Below are 18,266 nucleotides of genomic sequence, written 5' to 3' on the forward strand. Positions count from 1 at the left end.
GCGGATGTTATCCGCCTGTTCTTGTGTCATATCCACGAAGGGCTCAGTCATCACGGCAACACAAAGCTCGTTAGTTTTGTATGACGCTGCCGCTTCCGCGTAACTGGCCGAGGTCCCTGCCACCGTCTGAGGTTTGTTGGGTTTGACCCTTTTACTTTCCCCAGTCGGTGTTACGGTTTCCTCTGGCCGGTCGCGCTTCTGGCCCTTCGTGGCTTGGTTGGTTTTGGAACTCTTAAATCCCTTGCCGCACCCAGAGCAGCTAGGCACGGGCGCAGCAGTGGATCTTTTAGGCTTCGGTGTCCTTTTCCCGCCTCTCTCAACTGTGGTTACAGCGGGGGCAGTTCCAGGTTTCACAGGAGGCCTCGGAGCGCCGGTGACCAGCTTCTGCTGTTCCGGCGCCCTTATGGCTCTCCTGTGCCGTCGCCTTTTGGAGTTGCTTACGACCATTTTGAAAGTCGGCTCCTGAATTGCGGTCTTCAGGGCCGACATATCCATGGTCGTGGTTATTGCACTGGACGTGCCCACCGTCGCAGCCTCGGTCTGCCGCATCGCTCTTGCCGCGGAAGCCCCCCCTTCAGACGCAGACAGTGCTGTATCATCGTCCGGGGTTGCCATCTTTGGCTCGACCGACGCAGCCAACCTGGCCGCAGCAGTGGTCACATCCTTGTGCGGTTGTATAAGGGATTCCATCGGATTGGGTACGGGCCGGAGTGCAGCCCGGATTGGTGCAACCCCAGCCGCTGCCCTCTCCTTTGGGGTCCCGGACGCTGCCCGTGAGGGTGCATCCATGTGTGTGACAGGGGCATCAGAGTATCGCGCCACTGGTGACTTGCACCGCGACACGTCCAAAGACGCAACCCTGGGTTTGTTGGTGTTAGTGTTTGTTCTGTTAAGTTTGTTTGCCTCTTTATCCATGAGGTGATATGGTTTGAATTCACCTTTGGAGCTCTCCACCCGCCACGGAGCCCTCACGTCGGGGACGTCCCTTGCTCAGCAAGCGACGTCAGAGCTACTCCTCCGGTATAGAGCCGGCACGTAGGGAGGCAGACGCATCTGCACGCAGCAAGGAAGTACGGAGCTGTTCACGCCACGAGACTATGACGCAACTCACCCCGAGTCCCGTACCGCGCCGACGGCCCCCCCCCCACATCCCGACTCTCGCTCGGCAGCCCGCTTATGGGATGCCACAGCCGGTTGACCGTGGTTAGCTAAACCCCGGCCTCCCGTGTGAGGAGAAATCCAGACCAAAGAGGTGTGTTGTGTGCAGCGCACAACTGTTCCGGCGCACTACTCCACTCAACCCCCAGGATTCCTTCATCCTCCCGTACGGGTCCCCGCGCACGGCACAAACACGCGGGAGGTCATTTACTGTCCACCGTCCTTCCTGTTTGGACGATGAACTCGCAAGGACATGACCTCTCCATCCCTGCAATAGTTCGCTTGGCGGTTTTAGTTACGTCTAATACATAGGGTATTAGACCAAGAACAGGGTCGGCAACCTCGAGAAGGCTAGTCCACCAAACTTGCTTTGAGGGGATCATAGCGACTTGCGCTACCCCCAAAAGCCACGCCTCCCTACCCATCAGAAGGATGTGGTAGGGTGGGTTTGCACCTATGCTACCATGCAAGCATGTCGTACTGGGAACCGTAGAAGCATAGACCCAAACCCCCCCCTATCATACACTGTATAGTGTATACTAAATAGTAAATACTAATTCATTTGGCGGTAGTGGGTCATGCCTGTCGTAAAGTGATTGTCATTGACCATTGTCTTAAGCCGTAGACGGCTTAAGCCAACCACAGAGCACATTCTACAATATTTTAATTTCTAACTATAACTAGAAACTAACGTCAGTCCGTGCTACCAATAGGCCAATAGTCATTAGTCAGCTGTCAGCACTCCCAGGCGCCAGCAGTAATAGCAAAATATATAATATATTTATATGTTATATTTTAATTAATAAATATTCAGAGTATAATGATTGCAATCATTATAGTATCCTTAGTTGCTAGTTGTTCTGTAAACTATGTTTCTGATAGTTACATATAAATTATTGTATAAGTTATATCAAAAACAATAAAAATAAAGAAATATACAAATTACAATAAAAGCAAATGTAAACGAGTAAAATGGAACACTGGTAAATAATGAAAATGAATGGATCTAGCAATTTAGTATCAGATCACTCTTCTAATAATGCGGTGCTATCTTCTAATAATGGTGAGACAAATTCAGAAACATTAACAGATATTGTGGCAACAACGTCCAAAGAAAATGTACCCGAAAACTCTGAAGATTTCTACGATCTTAAAGGAAAAGTTGAATCGCGATTATTATCGATGTGGAATAATATGAAATTTGGATGGACTGTGAAATTGAAAACTAATTTTTCGAAAGAATCACCAGTATGGCTTTTAGGTAGATGTTACCATAGGAAACTTAGCCCAAGCAGTTCATTAGAATCTTCAACTGAAGTTGGAACAGAAGCCACAGCAAATGACACTGTGGAACAAATTTATGGTGAAGGTATAGAAGGCTTTAAGTCAGACTTTATAAGTCGAATTTGGATGACTTATAGAAGGGAATTTCCTACTATGTCTGGATCATCATTTACTACTGATTGTGGTTGGGGCTGTATGCTGAGAAGTGGGCAGATGATGTTAGCACAAGCATTAGTTTGCCATTTTTTGGGCAGGTCTTGGCGATGGACACCTGAGAAACCTATTCAAAATGCTAGAGAATTTCAAGAGGATTGTCTTCATCGTATGATCATTAAATGGTTTGGTGATAAATCATCTGTAAATAGCCCTCTTTCAATACATCAAATGGTCATATTAGGAGAAACTTTGGGTAAGAAAGCTGGTGACTGGTATGGACCAGCTTCTGTAGCTCATTGTTTAAAAGCTGTAATAGGTGCTGCTTCTAAAGAAAATTATGAATTTGATAAATTAGATGTCTATGTAGCTCAAGATTCAACTGTTTACATACAAGATGTATACTCATTATGTAACCTGGGAAATGGATCATGGAAATCTCTTATTCTTTTGGTGCCAGTAAAGTTGGGATCTGAAAAATTTAACCCTATTTATGGGCCATGTTTAACATCTCTTCTCACTTTAGAGTTTTGTATAGGGGTAATAGGTGGAAGACCAAAACATTCCCTTTATTTTGTTGGATATCAAGATGACAGGCTGATTCATTTAGATCCACACTATTGTCAAGAAATGGTTGATGTGTGGCAACCTAACTTTTCACTTCATAGCTTTCACTGCAGATCTCCACGAAAGATGCCATTAATAAAGATGGATCCTTCATGCTGCATAGGTTTTTATCTTCCAACTCAGAATGATTTTGAAACTTTCATTAATATCATTGGATCATTTTTAATACCACAGGGTCTCTCTACAAATAATGAATATCCAATATTCACACTGCACCATGGGACACGAAGTAGTGTTATGAATCAACCTAATGTTCGGTTTTCTATCTATGAGACAGAGAAAAATTGGGTTGCACCTATTCAAGACAGTGACACTGACATAGAATCTGAAGAATTTGTTTTAGTGTAAATATGATTTAACAATACTTACTTTTAAATATAATTATTATTGCTAAAAATTATAGGATTGTACATAATTATTTATAAATAAGTTATAAAAACAGCTTAATTCTTAAAATACATGACTGAATGACTGCACTGCCACTATATGAGGCTCCATAATAAAATTAAAATATTTTACCTATTTGATTTATCCAAATCCACATCAGTCTTTGGACTGTACCATTTCATAATACATATTTATATAAATAGAGGCAGTCAAAGAATTTAAAATTAATATTTTGAATGTAACCCTTATGTGCAGAGATAATTGAAAACAATAAAGATGTCAGACATGGTTCCATACTTTATTTCTTTCCAATATTATGTTCAGTAGTATATAGCAGACAAAAATTGTGTAGTCAAAACATGCCACCCACAACAACTAAATTTGTAATGATTAAACTTTTCAGTAGTTCATCTAATGCATTATTAAGGTAGACTCGAAATAGAACAAGCAAGTCTTTATAACTAAAAGAGAACTTTAAAAAAATCCTTTAATACTTAATATATGTATTATACAATATGTACAGATTTTGGTACTTTATATTTTGTAATCATTCTTTCTATTTTCATTAAAATAGTTTATTAAGTCTTATAACAGTTAATTATCATCTTTTACTGGAGGTGGATGCCTAATAAAGTAATGTACTGCATTATAAACCATGTGGGGAGCAATATTATGAAGAGGATGAACTCGATTCAACTCAGTTTCTGATGAACCAATGACAAATGATTCTCCAGCCCCGGTTCCATGCTGAGCTACAGATAGACCACTCAAAGTGTAGCATGTATGGTAAATGTCACGAGGCCTAAAAGGAAACATAATAAATTAAAGCTTATATAAAACATTCCTTGATCAATTTTTTTCCAGTTAAAGAACTTCTAACAAGGTGATTCAAGATAGGGCATAGATACCTAAGGCCTTTAAATGAACTGTGACCTTATTAGTAAAGTTGCTTTTTGCTGCCTTTATTGCTAAGGTCAATTAGTATTATTAATAACACAGTTCTTTACATTATATTATTACTTCATATTTGTCAGTCTGTAACTGCATATGCAATTTTAATAGCATGAACAGAAGAAACCAAATATTAATCATAATCAATTTTGTTATTTATGCCAATTAGCAATAAATATAGCTTTCTCATAGTAAAAACGAGTTCTCAAAATAGTTTAAATAGGTTCAGAGATTGCTACAAACAAACTACGCCTTTACATGTAAGTGATACATTACAATTAATATTGTACATGTGAAATATAAACAGGTAAATATACTAACTTTCCAGGCTTATCTATAAGTCCGCCTTCTGGAGATTGACAGCAAACTATTATGTACTCTTGTAAGGCACCTTGATTGAATAAAACTGTTTCTATTAATTCTTTGTTATCTGAAAATAGAGAAAACAATTGTAGTTAAGATTAAATGATAAATTAATACAATGCTTGCCAAACTAAAACAATTATAACCTTTAGCTAGAATAGCACTAATGATTGGGAATATTCCTCCCTGCCAAAATGAATAACAGCCATCAACTAATTTATTGGTTCTGCCTTGAAAACCACCTTCTAGTCTCATCTGACGATTAACACTCCATCTTAATAGAGCATCTATATCACAGAGTTTTGTTCTGTCTAGCAAAGCTAGACATGCTAGACCACAAAAGGCATATCCACCATGAGCTTCCATTCCTGGACAGCCAGCAAAGCCACCCTCATATGTCTGACAACTAACAACCCATTCAGCAGTTTTGTCAAATAGGGCTTCTGTGTATATGTTTGTAATTTTGGCAACACTTGCTGCACAATAAGCACCTCTTATATCTTGTTCACCACCATTATGAAGAGCAAATGAACCATCAACATCCCGAAGTGTCCATAAAAATTTTTGCAAAGTGCTTCTATCTATTGAATCATATGCCTCATCAGTTCCTATAATGCTTAAAGCATTAACAGCTGCATATGTTGTACCAAGGTGTGAATGCTGCATAGGACCACCTCCATAACCACCATCTTTGTGCTGACATTGTTTAAGGAAGTTAACAACTTTTGACAATGTTTCCGCATCTGGTAATTTTTTTAACAACCATAGTGAGTGTAGTATCCAATATATAAGCCATGGCCTGCTTGCATCTAAACATGAGTAGTTGCCTGGTAAATGCATAAGCCAATCCTTCAAAACATTACAATGAGCTTTTCTAATTAATTTTGGTAAACTAGGGTCAATTGCTGCCTTATGTTCAAAACGTCTGTATATGTTGCAAACAATAGCTTCAACATCAATCTAAAACCATACAATATAAATATTTATTAATAAATGAAAACGCGCAGTATTAGTATCCCAGAAGTTAATGTAGTATAAAGTCTTACTTGCTCTAATGATGTATTCGAAGCGAAACCTTCATCATTATAACTTTCGCTTGCAATGTCTCGAAATAACCTTAGAACACTGGTCATTTTAAATTAAGTCTGAGAAATGTTTTTCAACAGTAATACCTGGATTATTATACTACATACGTCCCTCAGCCCTGGTATTATTTGTTACACAAATACATTGAACTTGAAATTCCAGAGACTAAAATAAATATTAATATAGATTTGAATCATAACCTCGGTCCCCATACAACCCTCGGCATTTGTCACTCCACTGCAGTGCTTCCAGATCCCAAAAGTAAAATTACAGTGTTGTCAGCTAAAAAATATAGTAGTTTCTTAAAACAATACAGCAGATTCCAAATTCGATTACAGTAAAATTACAGTAAAAGTTTGTTTAAATATTAAAAGAAAAATAAGATGCTGTATTAATTTATTTGTAAATACATATCATTGTTAGTTATTCTAAAATAATTTCCTCATGATTTTGATAAATATTTGCATTCATCTTCAAAATCATTTCATTAGTGGGATTAAATTTGACGCAGTTTTCAGAATTTCGACGAATGGCTTGCTGAGCTAACATATTTCCTTTAATAGTATTTGTGATCAGACAGTTCCTCTGCTTGGTTTTTATACATATTATTAATTTCACTAAACTTGCGTTCGACCTCAGCGTTTGAGTGAGGCAAAGATAATACTAGACGGTTAGTTTTTGCTAAGCGTTAGTTCTGAATCATTGGGAATTCCCCGCACGTAAACTATAATATGTAGGTAACAATCCTACTCTACATTGTCTATAGATAAAGGTCAGTGGTTCTGGGTTCTAGATTAGGTTGCAAATTTATATTTCGTATTTTCTAATACGTAAAACGTATTAAATTTGATTAATTTGATAATTTATATGAACGGAAATTAAATACAGTATTTTCATACACTGTATTTTATCATTACAGTATACAGTAGAAAAGTCTAAAATACAGTAAATCTACTGTAATTACAGTGAATCTGGAAGCGCTGCTCCACTGTCACATTGAACATTCACAATCCAATCCACTTTGAGGGAAGCGCGGGAAATACGATCGTAGACTGACGCGTTTTTCGATTTAATTAAATTTTATTTTATTTCTAGGGTTTGGATCAGTAGTCTAGTGTAGTTAATGTATATATATTTGTTATTTCTTAGTTTTATTTTATAGTGTATTAAAGAGAAGATTTATTGGTAAGTTATTTTAATATACTTTTGCTCCTTATGGAGCCGCCTGATGACCCTGGGGGCGGAGAAGTCCCTGGGGTGGGCTGTATAGTAACAATTTCAAATGATGAGTCTGGAATGGAAACAGATGGATCTATAAAGTCTAGCAGTGGTGCTCGAAAACGGAGAGCCACTGTGCATAAACATTGCACCCACTGTAATAAAAAGAGACGTAGTCGGAAACATGAGGGCAAGGAAATCAAACCAAACGAATGTCATTGCATTCCTTTAACCAATACCCAAATTAGCACTGCTCCCTTGTTCAATGAGTCACAATCCAACCCGTCACAACTTAATTCCTCTAATGAATATAAAAAGCCAGAATCAGTAGCACGTTTAAGATACCAGCCAAGTGATGCAGCACCATATGTTGTTCACATACAAAGAGTACAGCAAACTCCAAATGATAGCGTTTCAGTCCACCCAATTGCTTTTGGTCGTTTCTTAAAAAGAAATTCTATACACAATATTGTTAACGGAAGCTTAAAACGAATTGGTCGTAATAGACTGTCTCTGTCTTTTAATAATTACCAGGACGCAAATTCTTTCCTAAATAACTCTGCTTTACAATCAGTCGAGTATAAGGTTTTTATCCCAACATTTACTGTTACCCGTATGGGTGTTGTAAGAGGCATACCTGCTGAGTGGTCAGATGAAGAAGTTACGGAGAATATTAATTTACCTGTTGGATGCGGTCCAATTTTAAAAATAAGAAGAATGAGACGGCGTATCATTACTAGTAATGGCAGTGAGTTTAAGCCTACTGAAACTGTGGTTCTTACATTTGATGGACAAATACTACCTAAGCGAATTTTTATTTGCTACACTTCCCTCCCAGTTGATCTTTACATTTTCCCCACAATACAGTGCTACAATTGTTGCAAATTTGGTCATGTTAAATCATTATGTAGATCAAAACCAAAGTGTTTCAAGTGTGGCCAAGACCATTCGGCTGATCAGTGCTCTATCCTAGAGGAAGATGCATACTGTTGTTTATGTCAAGGTTCCCATTTTGCCACAAGTAAAAGATGTTTAGAATTTGATCGCCAAAAAGCCATCAAAGAATCTATGGCCAAGAGCTGTATTTCGTACGCTGAAGCATCTAAAATTCATGCACCTATCTCAAAAATATCTTATGCTGATGCTTTACTTTCTTCTTCCAATGTAGGTGCTTCTACAATTTCTACTCCTCAAATTGAACAGTCTCATAAACAGTCTTTGAGTAACTCTTACAAAAAGACTTTTTTTCTTAAACCAAAATCTATTCCTAAACTATCCAAAGGTTATGACAGAAATACACAACAACAATTAATTAAAGATTATGATATGCCCTCACCCAGAAATGGTTGTGGATTAAACACAAACAACAATAATGATTTGACATTACAATCAATTGCAGACCTAATAAAAATTCTCATTAACACTTTATCACAGTCTAATATTCTTTCACCGTCCAACGCTGCTCCTTTAATTGACACTATTGTTAGCTTACCAAATTATATTAATAATGGACAAGCAAGCCAAAGCTCTACAGTGGAACTGTAGAAGTGCTTCGTCTAAGAAAAGTGATATTATTTATCTTATAAATAAATATAAACCTTTTATCTTCGCTCTACAGGAAACCTGGTTAAAACCAGGTGCTCCTTGTAGGTACTCAGGCTATGCCTGTCTCCGTGAGGATCGTATTGACGGGTATGGCGGAGTTGCCTTACTAGTCAAACATCATCTTCCTTTTTCTCACTTTCCTATTCCTTCTCATAGTAATGATTTTTCAATTATTGCTGCTATTGTTAATAATATCTGCTATGTTTCAATATATATTCCTCATCCTAGTTCTTCTATCTTTGTTGAAATTGACTCTATCATTTCTACTCTTCCTAAGCCTTTTATCTTATTAGGCGACTTTAACAGTCAACATAATTCTTGGGGCAGTTCAACAACCAATACATACGGAGTTTCATTGATGGAATTGTTAAACTCTCATAATCTTTGCTTTCTTAATGATGGTTCTGTGACCCGGCGGACCTCTCCCAATGAAGGCTCAAGTGTCCCTGATTTAAGCATTTGTACTCCTAGTTTAGCTTCCACTATTTCATGGTCTACACTTTCTTCTTCATATGGTAGTGACCACTTCCCTTTACTTCTTAGATTTCCTTTTCACATTAATTTTACATTTAGACATTCACCTAGATTAAAACATCGACTTAATAATGCTGATTGGGATACCTTTAAATCCAGTATAGAACAAAAGATGACTTCCCTTCCTAATATCTCACATGGTTCAGAATCAATTTGTGTTGATGCATTAACTAAATTATTTATAGAAGTAGCAGACAAAACCTTTCCGCTTAAAAATGGTGCTCTGGGCTTTATTCCATCTCCACCTTGGTGGGATCATGAATGTTCAGATGCAATTAAAAAAAGAAAACAAGTTGAGCTCCAATATTGTGAGAATTGTACATCTGAAAATTTTGATCTGGTTACAGATTCTTTCAAGGCCACTAGTTTATTATTCAAAAAGAAAAAAGCAGATAGCTGGAAATCTTTTTGTCTCTCCATCTCCCCTAATGTCCGTCCTTCTGTGGTATGGCGTAATATTAGAAGATTCAGGTGTGCATTTACTGAAACTTCTGGTTCTCTCCCCGATTCATTAACAAATCAATTCCTCGACAGACTTGCTCCTACTACAGTTCCTGAAACAATAATTATGCCTCTGATGCCATTGAACCCCTCTGGTCTCAATAGTCCATTTTCTATGTATGAAATTAAAGGAATACTATCTTCAGTTATAGACTCTGCTCCTGGTGACGATGGAATCCCATATTCCTTCATCTCTCATTTAGGTGACCAAACTCTTGAATATTTCCTGAAATTGATAAATACACTTATGTTAACCGGTTCTATCCCTCCACGCTGGAAAAACCAGATCATTATACCAATTCTGAAATCTAATAAAAATCCCTCTAACGCAAATTCATATCGTCCTATTGCATTATCCTCGGTCTTGATAAAACTCTGTGAACATTTAGTGAAAACTCGTCTTGAATGGTTTGTAGAAAGCAATAAATTACTTTGTGACAGTCAATTTGGTTTCCGTCGAGGGAAGAGTACGATGGACAGTATTGCCATCTTTATAACTGACATTTTTTTAGCTTTTTCAAGGAACGATTCTGTTGTTGCCACATTTTTAGATGTACAATCCGCTTATGACAATGTAGTGTTGTCAGTTCTTCATAAAAAGCTACAGTATTTGAATGTACCTGTAATGTTATCAAATTTTATCATAAATACTTTATACGAAAGACACATCACTCTAATTTCACAAGACTCTACTGTTGTAACCAGAACCTTATGGAGAGGTCTTCCTCAAGGATCAGTCTTAAGTCCCATCTTATATAATATTTATACCCATGATTTGAAAGCTTCTTTGGGTAATCGGATTTGTATTCTCCAGTATGCTGATGACCTTTTAATTTATTCCATTCATCAATCACCGGCCATTGCTTGCTCATTACTGTCTCATTCTCTTAATTTATTAAAAACTTGGCTTGATACTAATGGCCTTGAAATATCCCCCACTAAAAGTGTTGCCATGCTTTTTTCTAGAATGCGTCTCCCTCCTCCAATCAACGTGTATTTTGATAATAATATTATCCCTGTTAAAAACTCTGTGAAGTTCCTTGGTGTGTTTTTAGATTCTAAGCTCTCTGGTGTAAATCATTGTGACTACATTTTTAATAGGTGTGAGCGAAACCTGAACATTCTTAGATGTTTATCCGGTGTATGGTGGGGTGCCCATCCCTTTTGTATGAAACTCATGTACAATGCTTTAATCCGAAGTATTTTAGACTATGGTACCTTTTTATTATCTCCTGGAAATGCAACCCGTTTAAAAAAATTAGATAATATACAGTCTAAGGCATTAAGATTAATCACAGGAGCTATGAAAACTAGTCCAATTAATGCTTTACAAGTAGAATGTGTTGAAGCCCCATTACATCTTAGACGACAATATTTATCTGATAAATTCATATTTCGCTCCCTTCAATATGCCAACCATCCTCTCCGTTCTAAGCTTCAAGAACTATCTCAATTGTTGACATCTTCCAAGTACTGGTCAAATAAATCTTCACCTTGTCTCATCGTCAGCTTCAATAAATTTATCAATATTCAAACTCCAACTCATACCTTACCAACTTACCCTTTATTTGGAACCAACTTTGAATCTCTAATTATTTCTCCAGACATTAGATTCAATATTGGTATAAACAAGGGCGATTCCCACGCAAGGATTACTTTTAATTATTTCTGTGAACAACACTGCCATGAGTACAATTACATATTTACAGATGCCTCTAAACACGGTTCGTCTGGTAATGTAGGCATAGGAGTATTTCACTTGCAAAGTAAAACTACAATAAAAATAAAGTTTCCTCCAGAGTCCTCAATCTTCACAGGGGAATGTTACGGTATATTTAAAGCTTTAAAATTAGTTTTGAGTAAGAAACTTAAGAAATCCATCATATTCACAGATTCACTTAGTGCTCTTCAAGCTCTCCAAAAATATCAATTAAAAAACAAATTAATTTTTCCTATCATTATTGAGATTAGGAGTTTGTTGTATGAATGTGAGCAATTGGGGTTGTCTGTGTCATTTGGTTGGATACCTGGACATTCTGGTATTTTTGGTAACGACATAGCAGACCAACTAGCAAATGAAGCTGTTAAGGATGGCGATTCTAACTCGTATAAAAATTATTATCATGATTTGGCCTCACTTCCTGCTTCTTTTCTTCGACAATCTTGGACTGACCTTTGGATTCAGACCAGTTTAATTAAGGGTAAATATTTTTCATGTATACAGCCCACAATACCACTAAAGCCATGGTTTTTTAAAATGAAATTTAATAAAAAGGAAACATCGTCTCTCATTCGTATGAGATTGGGCCATGTGTGTACCCCAGCCCACCTTTCCAGATTTCATATTATTGATAGTGAAATGTGTGAGTGTGGGCTGAATATTGGTGATTTAAACCATATCATTCTGTCCTGTCCCCGGTATAACCACTCCATGTTATTCGATCATTCTCACCCTTCTTCTAGTATCCCGTTACCTACATCTGTTCCTGTTCTGCTTTCATCTTTAAATAATAATATATATAAAAAGTTATGTTTATTTCTTACTGTAAATAATATAAAATTATAAATACATATGTATACAAATCGTATTTTGTATGATATATATTTTATTCATTACTGTTCCTTTCCATAATGTAGTATTTTGTATTAGAGATAGTTTTATATCCTGCTGATCCTATCCTTTATCGATGTAATGTTCATTCGGTGTAAAATTATTTTTCTTTACTATTCCGTTTTCCTTACCTTTGTCTGTGGCAATACGCTCTGCGTGAGGCTATTAAAAAAAAAAAAAAAAAAAAAAAAATCCAATCCACTTTGAGGGAAGCGCGGGAAATACGATCGTAGACTGACGCGTTTTTCGATTTAATTAAATTTTATTTTATTTCTAGGGTTTGGATCAGTAGTCTAGTGTAGTTAATGTATATATATTTGTTATTTCTTAGTTTTATTTTATAGTGTATTAAAGAGAAGATTTATTGGTAAGTTATTTTAATATACTTTTGCTCCTTATGGAGCCGCCTGATGACCCTGGGGGCGGAGAAGTCCCTGGGGTGGGCTGTATAGTAACAATTTCAAATGATGAGTCTGGAATGGAAACAGATGGATCTATAAAGTCTAGCAGTGGTGCTCGAAAACGGAGAGCCACTGTGCATAAACATTGCACCCACTGTAATAAAAAGAGACGTAGTCGGAAACATGAGGGCAAGGAAATCAAACCAAACGAATGTCATTGCATTCCTTTAACCAATACCCAAATTAGCACTGCTCCCTTGTTCAATGAGTCACAATCCAACCCGTCACAACTTAATTCCTCTAATGAATATAAAAAGCCAGAATCAGTAGCACGTTTAAGATACCAGCCAAGTGATGCAGCACCATATGTTGTTCACATACAAAGAGTACAGCAAACTCCAAATGATAGCGTTTCAGTCCACCCAATTGCTTTTGGTCGTTTCTTAAAAAGAAATTCTATACACAATATTGTTAACGGAAGCTTAAAACGAATTGGTCGTAATAGACTGTCTCTGTCTTTTAATAATTACCAGGACGCAAATTCTTTCCTAAATAACTCTGCTTTACAATCAGTCGAGTATAAGGTTTTTATCCCAACATTTACTGTTACCCGTATGGGTGTTGTAAGAGGCATACCTGCTGAGTGGTCAGATGAAGAAGTTACGGAGAATATTAATTTACCTGTTGGATGCGGTCCAATTTTAAAAATAAGAAGAATGAGACGGCGTATCATTACTAGTAATGGCAGTGAGTTTAAGCCTACTGAAACTGTGGTTCTTACATTTGATGGACAAATACTACCTAAGCGAATTTTTATTTGCTACACTTCCCTCCCAGTTGATCTTTACATTTTCCCCACAATACAGTGCTACAATTGTTGCAAATTTGGTCATGTTAAATCATTATGTAGATCAAAACCAAAGTGTTTCAAGTGTGGCCAAGACCATTCGGCTGATCAGTGCTCTATCCTAGAGGAAGATGCATACTGTTGTTTATGTCAAGGTTCCCATTTTGCCACAAGTAAAAGATGTTTAGAATTTGATCGCCAAAAAGCCATCAAAGAATCTATGGCCAAGAGCTGTATTTCGTACGCTGAAGCATCTAAAATTCATGCACCTATCTCAAAAATATCTTATGCTGATGCTTTACTTTCTTCTTCCAATGTAGGTGCTTCTACAATTTCTACTCCTCAAATTGAACAGTCTCATAAACAGTCTTTGAGTAACTCTTACAAAAAGACTTTTTTTCTTAAACCAAAATCTATTCCTAAACTATCCAAAGGTTATGACAGAAATACACAACAACAATTAATTAAAGATTATGATATGCCCTCACCCAGAAATGGTTGTGGATTAAACACAAACAACAATAATGATTTGACATTACAATCAATTGCAGACCTAATAAAAATTCTCATTAACACTTTATCACAGTCTAATATTCTTTCACCGTCCAACGCTGCTCCTTTAATTGACACTATTGTTAGCTTACCAAATTATATTAATAATGGACAAGCAAGCCAAAGCTCTACAGTGGAACTGTAGAAGTGCTTCGTCTAAGAAAAGTGATATTATTTATCTTATAAATAAATATAAACCTTTTATCTTCGCTCTACAGGAAACCTGGTTAAAACCAGGTGCTCCTTGTAGGTACTCAGGCTATGCCTGTCTCCGTGAGGATCGTATTGACGGGTATGGCGGAGTTGCCTTACTAGTCAAACATCATCTTCCTTTTTCTCACTTTCCTATTCCTTCTCATAGTAATGATTTTTCAATTATTGCTGCTATTGTTAATAATATCTGCTATGTTTCAATATATATTCCTCATCCTAGTTCTTCTATCTTTGTTGAAATTGACTCTATCATTTCTACTCTTCCTAAGCCTTTTATCTTATTAGGCGACTTTAACAGTCAACATAATTCTTGGGGCAGTTCAACAACCAATACATACGGAGTTTCATTGATGGAATTGTTAAACTCTCATAATCTTTGCTTTCTTAATGATGGTTCTGTGACCCGGCGGACCTCTCCCAATGAAGGCTCAAGTGTCCCTGATTTAAGCATTTGTACTCCTAGTTTAGCTTCCACTATTTCATGGTCTACACTTTCTTCTTCATATGGTAGTGACCACTTCCCTTTACTTCTTAGATTTCCTTTTCACATTAATTTTACATTTAGACATTCACCTAGATTAAAACATCGACTTAATAATGCTGATTGGGATACCTTTAAATCCAGTATAGAACAAAAGATGACTTCCCTTCCTAATATCTCACATGGTTCAGAATCAATTTGTGTTGATGCATTAACTAAATTATTTATAGAAGTAGCAGACAAAACCTTTCCGCTTAAAAATGGTGCTCTGGGCTTTATTCCATCTCCACCTTGGTGGGATCATGAATGTTCAGATGCAATTAAAAAAAGAAAACAAGTTGAGCTCCAATATTGTGAGAATTGTACATCTGAAAATTTTGATCTGGTTACAGATTCTTTCAAGGCCACTAGTTTATTATTCAAAAAGAAAAAAGCAGATAGCTGGAAATCTTTTTGTCTCTCCATCTCCCCTAATGTCCGTCCTTCTGTGGTATGGCGTAATATTAGAAGATTCAGGTGTGCATTTACTGAAACTTCTGGTTCTCTCCCCGATTCATTAACAAATCAATTCCTCGACAGACTTGCTCCTACTACAGTTCCTGAAACAATAATTATGCCTCTGATGCCATTGAACCCCTCTGGTCTCAATAGTCCATTTTCTATGTATGAAATTAAAGGAATACTATCTTCAGTTATAGACTCTGCTCCTGGTGACGATGGAATCCCATATTCCTTCATCTCTCATTTAGGTGACCAAACTCTTGAATATTTCCTGAAATTGATAAATACACTTATGTTAACCGGTTCTATCCCTCCACGCTGGAAAAACCAGATCATTATACCAATTCTGAAATCTAATAAAAATCCCTCTAACGCAAATTCATATCGTCCTATTGCATTATCCTCGGTCTTGATAAAACTCTGTGAACATTTAGTGAAAACTCGTCTTGAATGGTTTGTAGAAAGCAATAAATTACTTTGTGACAGTCAATTTGGTTTCCGTCGAGGGAAGAGTACGATGGACAGTATTGCCATCTTTATAACTGACATTTTTTTAGCTTTTTCAAGGAACGATTCTGTTGTTGCCACATTTTTAGATGTACAATCCGCTTATGACAATGTAGTGTTGTCAGTTCTTCATAAAAAGCTACAGTATTTGAATGTACCTGTAATGTTATCAAATTTTATCATAAATACTTTATACGAAAGACACATCACTCTAATTTCACAAGACTCTACTGTTGTAACCAGAACCTTATGGAGAGGTCTTCCTCAAGGATCAGTCTTAAGTCCCATCTTATATAATATTTATACCCATGATTTGAAAGCTTCTTTGGGTAATCGGATTTGTATTCTCCAGTATGCTGATGACCTTTTAATTTATTCCATTCATCAATCACCGGCCATTGCTTGCTCATTACTGTCTCATTCTCTTAATTTATTAAAAACTTGGCTTGATACTAATGGCCTTGAAATATCCCCCACTAAAAGTGTTGCCATGCTTTTTTCTAGAATGCGTCTCCCTCCTCCAATCAACGTGTATTTTGATAATAATATTATCCCTGTTAAAAACTCTGTGAAGTTCCTTGGTGTGTTTTTAGATTCTAAGCTCTCTGGTGTAAATCATTGTGACTACATTTTTAATAGGTGTGAGCGAAACCTGAACATTCTTAGATGTTTATCCGGTGTATGGTGGGGTGCCCATCCCTTTTGTATGAAACTCATGTACAATGCTTTAATCCGAAGTATTTTAGACTATGGTACCTTTTTATTATCTCCTGGAAATGCAACCCGTTTAAAAAAATTAGATAATATACAGTCTAAGGCATTAAGATTAATCACAGGAGCTATGAAAACTAGTCCAATTAATGCTTTACAAGTAGAATGTGTTGAAGCCCCATTACATCTTAGACGACAATATTTATCTGATAAATTCATATTTCGCTCCCTTCAATATGCCAACCATCCTCTCCGTTCTAAGCTTCAAGAACTATCTCAATTGTTGACATCTTCCAAGTACTGGTCAAATAAATCTTCACCTTGTCTCATCGTCAGCTTCAATAAATTTATCAATATTCAAACTCCAACTCATACCTTACCAACTTACCCTTTATTTGGAACCAACTTTGAATCTCTAATTATTTCTCCAGACATTAGATTCAATATTGGTATAAACAAGGGCGATTCCCACGCAAGGATTACTTTTAATTATTTCTGTGAACAACACTGCCATGAGTACAATTACATATTTACAGATGCCTCTAAACACGGTTCGTCTGGTAATGTAGGCATAGGAGTATTTCACTTGCAAAGTAAAACTACAATAAAAATAAAGTTTCCTCCAGAGTCCTCAATCTTCACAGGGGAATGTTACGGTATATTTAAAGCTTTAAAATTAGTTTTGAGTAAGAAACTTAAGAAATCCATCATATTCACAGATTCACTTAGTGCTCTTCAAGCTCTCCAAAAATATCAATTAAAAAACAAATTAATTTTTCCTATCATTATTGAGATTAGGAGTTTGTTGTATGAATGTGAGCAATTGGGGTTGTCTGTGTCATTTGGTTGGATACCTGGACATTCTGGTATTTTTGGTAACGACATAGCAGACCAACTAGCAAATGAAGCTGTTAAGGATGGCGATTCTAACTCGTATAAAAATTATTATCATGATTTGGCCTCACTTCCTGCTTCTTTTCTTCGACAATCTTGGACTGACCTTTGGATTCAGACCAGTTTAATTAAGGGTAAATATTTTTCATGTATACAGCCCACAATACCACTAAAGCCATGGTTTTTTAAAATGAAATTTAATAAAAAGGAAACATCGTCTCTCATTCGTATGAGATTGGGCCATGTGTGTACCCCAGCCCACCTTTCCAGATTTCATATTATTGATAGTGAAATGTGTGAGTGTGGGCTGAATATTGGTGATTTAAACCATATCATTCTGTCCTGTCCCCGGTATAACCACTCCATGTTATTCGATCATTCTCACCCTTCTTCTAGTATCCCGTTACCTACATCTGTTCCTGTTCTGCTTTCATCTTTAAATAATAATATATATAAAAAGTTATGTTTATTTCTTACTGTAAATAATATAAAATTATAAATACATATGTATACAAATCGTATTTTGTATGATATATATTTTATTCATTACTGTTCCTTTCCATAATGTAGTATTTTGTATTAGAGATAGTTTTATATCCTGCTGATCCTATCCTTTATCGATGTAATGTTCATTCGGTGTAAAATTATTTTTCTTTACTATTCCGTTTTCCTTACCTTTGT

General features: G+C 36.5%; 2 protein-coding genes across 3 annotated transcripts; one reads left to right on the forward strand and one right to left on the reverse strand.

Moving 5' to 3' along the window:
- The first annotated feature begins 1,861 nt into the window (after positions 1 to 1,861).
- Positions 1,862 to 3,901, forward strand: LOC125062013 (cysteine protease ATG4C). The gene has a single exon (XM_047667647.1). The coding sequence runs from the start codon at positions 2,149 to 2,151 to the stop codon at positions 3,568 to 3,570; it is 1,422 nt and encodes a 473-aa protein (XP_047523603.1). The 5' UTR covers positions 1,862 to 2,148; the 3' UTR covers positions 3,571 to 3,901.
- Positions 3,885 to 6,243, reverse strand: LOC125062108 (protein farnesyltransferase subunit beta). 2 transcript variants are annotated; one of them, XM_047667830.1, is made up of 4 exons: positions 5,970 to 6,243; positions 5,415 to 5,883; positions 4,882 to 4,990; positions 3,885 to 4,411 (listed from the first exon to the last, which is right to left on the reverse strand). In XM_047667830.1, exons 1-4 carry the CDS (start codon positions 6,054 to 6,056, stop codon positions 4,204 to 4,206), a joined length of 873 nt encoding a protein of 290 aa, XP_047523786.1. In that variant the 5' UTR covers positions 6,057 to 6,243; the 3' UTR covers positions 3,885 to 4,203. The 2 variants fall into 2 exon arrangements, with proteins under 2 accessions (XP_047523786.1, XP_047523685.1); XM_047667729.1 differs by having other exon boundaries at positions 5,070 to 5,883.
- Positions 6,244 to 18,266: the final 12,023 nt, after the last annotated feature.

Source organism: Pieris napi, chromosome 1 (assembly GCF_905475465.1).
Source record: "Pieris napi chromosome 1, ilPieNapi1.2, whole genome shotgun sequence".
In the NCBI taxonomy this organism is placed as follows: Eukaryota; Metazoa; Arthropoda; class Insecta; order Lepidoptera; family Pieridae; genus Pieris; species Pieris napi.